General features: G+C 39.0%; 2 protein-coding genes across 3 annotated transcripts in view; one reads left to right on the plus strand and one right to left on the minus strand.

Annotated features, from left to right (window-relative positions):
• Positions 1-5,564, plus strand: part of MYPN (myopalladin) — an 80,539-nt gene extending 74,975 nt beyond the window's left edge. For both annotated transcript variants that reach the window (XM_066619480.1, XM_066619479.1), the window contains exons 20-21: positions 107-240; positions 1,502-5,564. In XM_066619480.1, coding sequence (XP_066475577.1) covers positions 107-240; positions 1,502-1,671 — 304 coding nt within the window. In that variant the 3' untranslated portion in view covers positions 1,672-5,564. The remainder of the gene's footprint in view (positions 1-106; positions 241-1,501) is intronic.
• A 3,382-nt stretch (positions 5,565-8,946) lies between these two features.
• Positions 8,947-9,393, minus strand: ATOH7 (atonal bHLH transcription factor 7). The gene has a single exon (XM_066621398.1). It carries the CDS (start codon positions 9,391-9,393, stop codon positions 8,947-8,949), a length of 447 nt encoding a protein of 148 aa, XP_066477495.1.
• Between the last annotated feature and the right edge of the window lie 1,309 nt (positions 9,394-10,702).

A 10,702-nucleotide genomic window follows, 5' to 3' on the forward strand; every position in this document is an offset into this window, starting at 1 on the left:
CCCCCACCCCCCACACACTCTGCTTTTGGATCAATACTATACACAGAATGGTTCTATTTTGCGATAGGCTGAAACACTGAGAACCTTTTGGGGTTTTTGTTTTTAGTATGCATCAAGATGCTACAGGGTATGTTTGCCTTGTGATTCAGCCTGCTAAAAAAGTGGATGCCGGTTGGTATACTTTGTCTGCAAAAAATGAAGCTGGTATTGTCTCCTGCACTGCTAGACTTGACATATATGGTAAGTAGCTGTTCAAGTCATGAAATAACAGAATTGGCATCTCTGACTAATACCAACTCAGCCTTCTCATCATGACTCATGCTTCGCTTTTGGGAAATTCTCCTGAATTAGGTTGAGGTAGCAGGAAGGGAGAGAGAGACTAATTAAGGGCTGACCTCTTCTAGCTAAGCTGAGGAGTCAGGAACCTGCAAGCTGACCTGCATGCAGGTTTTGCTTAGCAGAGAGACTGTTTACAGGCATCCTTGCCAGACAGTTTCCACAGAGTCTTAAAGGCGACAGAAGTTGCTTTGAGGAATTCCAGAGCCCAACTATGTCCATATAGCTTCCAACTCCTTTTTATAGTATTGTTCAATACCAGATGAAAATTGGGGAGAGCAGAGTTGACCCAGGCCTTTTTGTCACACCAGGCAGCTGAGATTACAATCCTAGTACTGCGCTCCCAAGTTCCTTTGCAGTTCCCAGAAAATTCTCATCACAGTGGCCATTTTCAATTCAAGAAATGTGCTTAGGATCCCTCTTCAATACTGCAAAGGATTGTTGACAGCTTCATTTGTGCTACCAAAAAAATCACTACCATACTTGAGGTGCTTATGCAAATCGGTCAAGATGTGAATTTGGAAACCATTTGCTATATGTCAGACTCTTCTAAGGAATTGCCATGTCAGTGGTTCCCAAACAAAAAAGTTGACTGGCAGCTCCTTTGATCTGCTTGGCCATTGGCCACAGCTCCCCATTAGGGTTACAATCCTATACATTGTATAGGGGCGGGTTTTTCTAGAGGATTCTGTGGCTCCCCTGGCTGGTTTTTGTGGCTCCCTGGGTAGCCATGTTTCACAGTTTAGGAACCACTGGCCTAAGTAGACTATCTGCCCAATCCTAATCAATTTTCCAGCACTGATACAGCTGCAATGCAGCCCTGAGGTAAGGAAACAAATGTTCCCTTACCTTGGGGAGGCCTCCATGACTGCCCCCTCCCCACTGCAGGATGCAGTGAATTCCCTTTGGCACTCCTGCACTGATGCTGAAAAGTTAGTTAGGATGGGTTGTTACTGGGAGAAAAAGTTGACAACTACTGAGTTAAAATGAATTTATCCCAGGAAAAATGATACAGAAACAGGTACCGTTCTCACTAATTCTTAGAGTTCCACTCTGACAGGAGATTCATTCTGCAGTCTTTATATGTGCCATCTTTATTTTGCAGTCCTTATGTGATTGAAAACAAATCTGTGTCTTGTATGTTCATATGTGTTTGTTGCTCCAGCCCAGTGGCATCAACAGATCCCTCAACCAATAAAAATTCGACCCAGTGGCACTCGATATGCAAGTCTCACAGGACAAGGACTTGATGTTTTTTCTTCTTTCCCTGCTGTTGAGAATCCAGTGCGGTTTTCATCACCATCCCAGCCTGTGGTGGAAAGTGAAGAACTTTAAAAACCTCTAGTTCCAATCCTACCTGGAAAAAAAATAGTAGAACTGTGAAAAGAATGATAGGTACAAGCCGGGAAACTCAAGGTTTACAAGCAACTTATATTTGTTTAGTAAGTGTACAGTTGCTGGAATTTCTCCACATGACATACTATATCTTAGTGCAGCATAGTACTTACTATGAGTAGGTCATTGTGGTATAGAATGCAGTGCAATAAGTTCAGTGCTGTGTTTTCTTCTCCAAGTATTAGGAAGAAGGAAAAACTAGTTTTCAGCCCTTACAAAAAAAAAAAAAAGCTATACCACTTTTTACTACTTCAGTTAAAAAGGTACTGCACCTAAAGAAGGCAATAGTCAGAATTTCTGGAGAGCAACCAGCAGAAGTACTGACACCCATAATTCTGAAAGAGAGTAAACAATGTGACTTCTTCGAATGTAACCGTTTAAAGGTTGCTGACAGTCACAAAGCACATGGCAAATTAAAAAAATGCAGATAGGTCAATTTAATAGGAATACACATCAGTAAGAGATCTGGAAACTCAAAATTAGATAAGCAGAGCATTTCAAATAGGAAACATTATATACAGTATAAGTTTTTATTTTAAAAAAATTTGTGTGTGTTTATATTCCATGAACTGTACCTAAAGTGTACTGACACATGCTTTAAGACACCATGCTTGTATTTTAGACATTAACATGTGCAGTTAAAGAGCCTATATCCTATGAAGCACATATTATATAGACACCACAGCTACTATTGCTACATGCATTTTGAAGTGTTCTTACTTGTTCTTTTTTATTTTTGGAATCATGTTTTTAATTTGAAGCAAAAAATAGGATCCAGGGTTTTTTTGTTTCATGGGCTTTAAGATATGAATTCCGTTCCCATTCTGAAGTTTTTTATATGTGTATATAATATACATGTATATTATACATGTATACACACAGAAGAGAAAGCACTTCTGCAGATGTTCTGTAGAGATCAAAGAGCAACAGTAGCCTGGTCCTATCAGACGTATTTCAGCTTCATTTTGAAAACTGACCTGTTCAACCTACTGTTTAAACAGGTAATTCTACATTCATGATTCTGACAAAGCTTTAGCACTTGGCTGAAAAGCAAAAATATGTTCTTAAGTGATAAAGGCTTTTAAGGAATAAAAGGTCTTTAATAGCACATCTAATTAACCAGTGTCTATGCATTTCTGCTTTATTCAATATTTTAAGCAACATCTCAATTAAGGCTTGAAATACATGTTAGTGTTTTGTTCCTACTTAAACTATTGGTCAAATGTGTAATTCAGATTTCACTCCCTGGAGCCAATCTGCTGCCAATCAAGTCTGCCAAGGATCATTCATAAGGCCCATGAATAATGCTGCTGTGTTAGTAAGAGTTAACAGACATATTGATTCTATAATCTCCTTGTAGTCCCAAACCTTCCAAGGATTCTGATTCAAAACCATAGCCTTGTCTGTTTTTGTCCTAGTGGTAAGTCCACCTGAGAACACTACCTGAGTCTGAAGGATCAAGACTGTGCTAACTCAAATGCAAATTCCTGTGATTCCATGTTGTCCAAATATTGCCTGGGATTTTCTTTGGCTGAGAGGAAAAGGGAGATAATTGGGAAAATGTTTGACAGGAGTGAGTTTTACAGGATGGATACATATGACAAGAAGGTGGATTATCCATTCATTCACTATGAAATTCCTGATGGCTCTTGATATGCTGAGACAGAATAAAGTGGGTGTCAGTTGAATTCCACCATTGCTAGCTAGCACAGTGCCAAATTCCGATCTCAGCAAGAGAGGATAACCTGGGAAGGAGTGGCATTGAGACCCATCTTCTCTACTTTGTTGTGAGGCCAGATTCTGGGCTACTCTAATGCACTATTGCCACAAGTTCTGTTACCTATACTTCAGCAAAATTCCAGTTGCTTTTTAAAAAATCAGAGCTTCTACCTTCTAAGGAGAGCAGAACTTGGTGGAGTGAATTTGAAATCAAAAGGTCTTCCAAGCTTTGAGAAGTAGATTCAAATCTTGTTTAGGGTGTGTATGTGAAATTAATGATCATTTTTGACTTTCCATGTAAAAATAAAAAAAGATTGAATGCATCCGTTTTACTATTAAATACAAACATTGTCTTTGTATTGTTGCTATGAAATTTCTGTGAAGGCTACTGTTTGAAAAACCAAGGTATCCTGCATTTTATGTCAGCTCTAGAGGACATCACTGAGGGCACAGATATGTTACAGTGAATGTCTAAATGTGATAAATGGTGACAGTTGCTTGTAAATGTTCCAGACAGATTTTGTGTGTGCCTTAAAACTTAGAGGTATGCTGGTGAATGTGGACAATCGCTGAACATGATGGTCAGCATTCACAGGTGTATGTCTGAAAAGTGTTAGAAATAAAAGTATTTTCAGTCATTAAATAAATGTAAAATGATGAGCTTTCATGAGTGAATGTAAACATTCATCAAGTTCAGACATTTAGTGTTAGAAATGCTGATTTAAGTCCAACTGACTTCAAAGAGACTGAGGCTACAATCCTATCCACACTTACCTAAGCCCCATTAGTTATAATGGGCCTTACTTCTGAGAAGTCATGCATAGGATTGGGCTGTGAATCATTACTAATTTTTACTGCATTGTGCTCAATATGTATAGGGGTGCCTTCAGTTATGTGTGATATCAATCAAGGAGCTAATGTTATGTGAAAATACTATTTTAGGCACTGATGCTGCCAGAGCTTTCTTCTTATTCTTCTTATAAATGTCTTATTTGACATTTACTTTTTCACCACATAGAACCCAAACTGACGTTGCATGATGATGCAGACTTTTTGTCTTATACAGCAAAGAAATCCAAAGGACATAATTTTCATGTCCACAAAATAAATGAATTCTCTTCCAGCTCATCATTCAGTAAGGACACCAGGTAGACAGGAAATATAATAAACCTAAACTGAATTTTATATTTATATATATAACAAGCTAGTATTTGCACAAGCAATGGTTTGGCTTCTTGTTCCTTTTGTGAGTTTGCCAATGCCACAAGGTCACCAGGTGATCCAGAATACACGAGCACCATATTGTGTATGAACAGTAAGTCAGAACATTGTTTCTCTGCTTTGAGACTATTTAATATACAGCAAATTTAAGATTTGATGTTCCTTCAAAAGGATGTTTTGAGTGGTGTTTAATTACTGCTGTGACAGCACAACACCAAAAATAAAGCTTTGTGAATGTGCTGTAGAGATGCAAATGAAGGCTTTGAAGATACAGTATATTCACCTGCACAAATATTTAGTATTGGGAAACCAATGTGGATGCATCTCTTAGTGGGTCTCTTATGTAGGCAAAACATGAAAAGACAGCAGCATTGACAGACTTGTATTTCAGAACTGAAAATATGTTTTTAAAAAAAGCAATTGGGGCAACTGACCAGTGGCTGCTTTGAAATTCTGTATGTAAAATGGAAACTGTGACTTCTAGTCAGAGAAATACAATGTGTAATGTGAAAATTTTGGTTTGTTTGTTTTTTTAAATGATACTAGTAAGGTCAGGGGATTGAAATTCAATTCTTTGAAGAAGAAAAAAATTGTATACCAACTATAAACTGTAATCGAGTTAAAGTAATTAAACTTTGTCTTTTAAATTAAATGCTGCGCAAACCAATGGCCTTGGTTCTACCAGTTGTTCTACAAGTATGAAGTTGTTATTTTTTCCATTAGAATTGAGTTTTATCCTGATGATGATGTATGAAGGTGCCTACCTTCAAGATGAAAAGGGGGGAATGAATGATGCAATTTCTAAAGTATATTTTAAGTGCACATAAAGGGAAATGTCAGACTGTTCAGCAAATGTATTTTCCCTCATCCATTAAATAAATGCTTCCAAGTTGCATTATGTGTGCGTCTCTTCAGCTGTGTCTTTGGAGAATTGTTGACAAGAGTTTTATTTGCCAGAAATATATTGCCGTATATCGCACCTTTTCAACCCTTATGGGCAGCTCAAGTCAGCTTACATCAGAAAAACAAACAATAAAATGCAGCCAAAGCCTGCCTTAGGCTTTCGCTTTAGGGGCGGGCAAATTCTGGAAATGCCAATATGCACAGGGCATGTAGGACTTGTGCCACTCACCACTTTGGATATGTTGTACTCCTCCTCCTCCTCCTCCTCCTTCCGCCTTTGTTGAGGCAGCAGGAGCTACACGCTTGCCAGGCTTGACAGCATTCATTAACACATTAACAGTCTTCTCTTTTCATGTACACCCACCCACCAATTTGAATCATGTGGTCAAATTTCCTATGTGCTCCTGCATGTTTGCCTGGCAGCATAGTCACATCTTACAGTAAAAATATTTCTAATTTATGCATTTTTAAAATAGGCACTGCTTTTCAAACAGGTAATCCCTGTGTAAAATGAGAGGTGGGTGTACTTGTCTGTTTTCCAGGGATGGACTTAACCAGGCTCCTCTCCCTCAAAATCCCCCATTGACAAGGCTCTCCTCCTTGTAGCGCAGGCTGTGCCTGGCACAGGAGTTACTATGCAGCCAAGTGAGGCCAACTCACCACTTCTGGCTGCACCTGAGACTGCAATGGACAATGTGTCTGATGGATGAGGCTGCAGCAGCCATTTGGCTCCTGATCAGCTGGCCTGTGGGCTTGTTACCACCAGTGAGGAGGTGCAGCGGCGGCCACTCCCAGGAGGCTCCTTGGATCAGTGAGGGTGGAGCTCGTAGGCTGGAGGGTGGGTGAAAGGGAAGAAAAAGGTGAGGAAGAGGGCCAGGGTGCTTCCTAACCCCTCCATCACCTATCTCTGAGGCACACTTTTGACCCAGCTTAATCTCCACATAAGACACTATAAACAGCCATTCTTTTCAGAATTGGTGTAATAGTGGCAAAGCCAAAAGTACACATTATATTGAACACCTATTCAAGAGATGGGTTTGTCTGACCCAGAAATTCAGCCCCTACCATTACTTTCACCATCTCTGCTGCCAACCCAGCAGCAGTAAGAGAGTTCCATAAATCATCAAGGAATTATCACCAGGTAACAGCAATTATCTGTTTCTGTTCCCATAAACATCACTCCAGATGCCTCAAATTTACTGCTAATGGAAGCGAAAGTGAGGAGTTGCCGTCCAGCAACCATCATTAAAATATGGATGTTTAATTATATTATAGGAAACAACATTATAGTATAGGAAACAAAAACTCACTGGCAGGTGGTATATACAGAAATTGATGTGCATTTGAATTATTGTTTTAAGCAACTTCTTCAGTATTGTGTTCATCAGTTGTTGCACTTTAAAATGGCAGAGGTATGACCAAGTTATAGAGAATTTAAATCTTCTTATGATGCATTTCAGCAGCAAAGGCAACTCTGTTAAAATTCTGCCCAACATTGCATATGCACAACAGGGACCAAACGTGTACATAAATGGGCTGGGCAAAAATGGGTTATTAAGTCTGGTTTCCATTATGCGTTTTGCAACCTCTTTAAATTACACTAACATTTGGGCAAAGTTAATCGCCTCAAAATCCTATTGATTTCAGAGGGAGATACTTAAGCATTTGCTTAAATCCCCCATAATTAATGGAATTTAAAAGTTGTTTTCAGTATGAGATTATTCCCAACAGTTGTCAGTTGCTTCAGGGAAATATGATTTTTAAACCTTTATTTTAGTGTCTGAGCCACATTTGTCAGATAGGGAAGAACTCTCTGATTAAAACTCTCATATACATGTGCTGCACTCAGATGGTGAACTTATGCAATAAAATACTTTGTAAAGTGGTGAATTGGGCCCTGCCCATTACATAACAAAGAATATCAACACTTCAAATTTTTTTTCTTCTGTGAACATGATAGAAGAAAGATATCCATGTCTCTGCTTTTCTGCCTCTCTGAAATTCTCCATTTTCCCCACTATTTAGCCTCCTGTTTTCCCCAGTATCACTCAACCTTTTTTGCCTGTCTAACATATGAGAGAAAGAGATAGAGAGAACAAAATTTAGAATTCTTTTAGAGCATTGTTCAGGCAGGAATATATACTGTATGTGTGCCACCTCCCACTAGCAAGTATTTGTAGACCAACCTTCTGTATTGATATAGTGCTATGGTGCAAAGGCATATGACCATTTAATCTCAAGGTTATATCAGAGACAGGCAAAGAAAGACCCGTTAATTATCTATGGGCTTTTGCTTTTCACTTAGTTTGATCTTATTGTATGCCTGGATTATATAATATGGAAAATCGGAGAGTGAAACTATTTAGCATTGTTTATTATGGAGCATATGTGATGGGATAAATTGTTCACGGACTAAAGGGCATGAGAAATAAAAGATTTTAGAACACTTTTTTGTAACATTTACAATTCCAAATCAAAAGGAAGTACTGTAGTCTCCGTAGAAACACTAATAAGGTATATTCAACTCCCATTGTAGGATGCCAACTGTTTTTTAAAAGTGAAGACATTTTGTAGGAGAAAAACATTTTTATTTACAAATTTCTTATGGCTTCAGGGAAACAGAACAATGTAAAAAATGCAGAATCAGCATAACTCACAAATTCTAAAGGTTAGATCTCTAGTTTCATGCAATTGTTTTACCATTATGTTACATGAACACGTTTTTTACAGTCAGCGCAGAGAATGTATACACATTTTATAACTGTACACTATTCAAAATTAGCTCTATTCTGAGCAAACACCAGAAAAACTGTAAATTGTAGACAAGCAAAGCTATACAATGTGGTCTTGAAGAACCCGTTAAGGCAAACTTACAAAGTTTAAGAATGTTACTTCTCTGAGGTCTAAACAGTATAGTTTAGTTTTCTAATTTATTATACTTAATAAGGAAACAAAAATGCATCCTCAAAGTAAGAGATTAATAAAGAAGTAGGATTATATTCATCTCAATTATAACTTCAGAGAATGTATCACCAGTCCATATATCAGTTTGGCTCGGCCAGCTGAATAACACATCAGCATAAACATATAAGGCATGAGTCATGTGAACTATGAAAGAAGATGGCAAAAAAGTCCAAATGAAATACAAAATATGCCATGCACATTTCATGAGTATGCGGGGGAGAGATACAATCTGCATCAATATATAGCATTAGAAAATGTTCAAACCCAGTGTATCAGCATCTTACAGGCAGAGACCATGAATACACAACTGAAGATTACCTTGCAGAGCTGCTTAGTTCTTGTTCCCAATTTTTTTAAGAATGACTAGTTTGGCCTGCACAAACACACAGTGATCTCTCAATTGGCAAGTTAGTAGTGGTCAGGCTGGAAACTGAAAAGTCTCTGTGCATAAGGGTCAACCTCAGCAGCCACCTTCTGTCCTGTGTAAGCGTGACAACTCTCCTGGTGGAAATGCTCACAGTGGAAATTAATCCAGTCTTCCTCCACACTGTATCTCTCGGCTTCAGCAAGGATCCTTGTTAGAGCCATGATGTAACTCAGGGCCATCTGAAGGGTCTCATACTTGGAGAGCTTTTTCTCTTGTCCCCACTGGGGGACCACTTTGCGTAGGCGGTCAAAGGCAATGTTAAGCCCTTGCATCCTTCTCCTTTCCCTGGCATTAGCAGCCAGCCTCCGCTTGGCTGCACTCTCCAAGCGTTCAGAGCCACACTTCACTGCACAGACTGTCCCACTTCTGCACTGGGTGTCAGCTTCCAAGCCAGAATCCATATTGTTAGTCAGTTTGCAGGGCTTCATGCTTGGGGAAGGGGATTGTAGCTGAGATATATAGTATATGTTCACAGCCAGAACTCTAGTATTCTAATAATGGGTAGTTGCTTTCGTAAAAGAGAAACAGCGTTCAAGGAGATGGCCTTCTTTTCCCAAATAGCATCTCTCCAGATTAAAACAGCCTGGAGGACTGGAGTTGTCCTTTTTTAGATTATTAATCAGAGACTAAAAGCAGAACTATGCCTCATAATTAATCAAATATTTTCATTCTTCTTCATCGCTCTCCCTTTGGCAAAGACAGGGTAACAAATAGCATCATCACGCTCAAAAATTCAGACTGTGAAATGACAAAAAAAGAGCATAGAGTCCATATAATCCAAAAGTATGTAAGTAGCTGGCAAAAAAGGAAGATCTATTCCAATGAACTGTTAAAGATGGGTGGAGAGAAAATCCTAGTCCTCTTCAGGATAACCTGATTTTCCTGACAGTTATGCTGCATTAACCTAATGCTAAGAGAAAGAACTCCTGATGATCTTTCTTCAGTTGCTACTGCTGGTCAGTGAACACAAGTTACAAGCAAAAGGCGTCTTTATAGAAACAATGGCAGAAGCTAAACAGGTGGCAGCAGGTGGGTGGGCGGCTCAGAGTTTCCATCCCAGCACCTTCCCACCCTGGGAACTACAGAAAAAGCCCTTCCAACAAAATCCTGACATTGCAGGCTTCATCTGTTGAAAAGTCTCCCGAAGCCATGTCTGTCCACCACTAACAACTTGCCATCTGGAGTAGTGTCTGGCTGGCCCCACAAGAATCACGACAGCTCAGCAAAAGGTCTTTTGAGTCAATAACCTTCTGCAGCTCAGCAAAAACCTTTCCTGACACATCACACTGTTCATTTAACTTGCTCAAAACTGCTTGGTTGGGAGAAGAAACTGTTAATAAGGCTATCTAAGCCCAAGAGGAAGAGAATTTGCTTAATGGTTTCTGGAACACATAAGCCCAGCGACAGAAAGAGTCATTTGGGAAGCACAGCAGAGATTTTCACATGGTTGTCACACTAGGAAGATGCAGTAAATTATTTTAGAATGCAGGTTTACAATAATTATCAATCATCGTGCATAGAACACCAAAGAACCTTAGCAGCTGAACTTTTTATAAAAGGATACATATTGTTTACGTGTATCTGAACAAATTAATTTTTGTAACAGTCCAAATATAAAAATGAATTTGGGAAAATACCCTCCAGTAATCAAAGGACGCATCATGAAACCACATATTGCGTTTACACATTATTAACTTCCAGCAGAAATACACGTGAAGATCCCATTAACAGTAAGTT

This window comes from Tiliqua scincoides, chromosome 3 (genome assembly GCF_035046505.1).
Source record: "Tiliqua scincoides isolate rTilSci1 chromosome 3, rTilSci1.hap2, whole genome shotgun sequence".
Taxonomy (NCBI): domain Eukaryota; kingdom Metazoa; phylum Chordata; class Lepidosauria; order Squamata; family Scincidae; genus Tiliqua; species Tiliqua scincoides.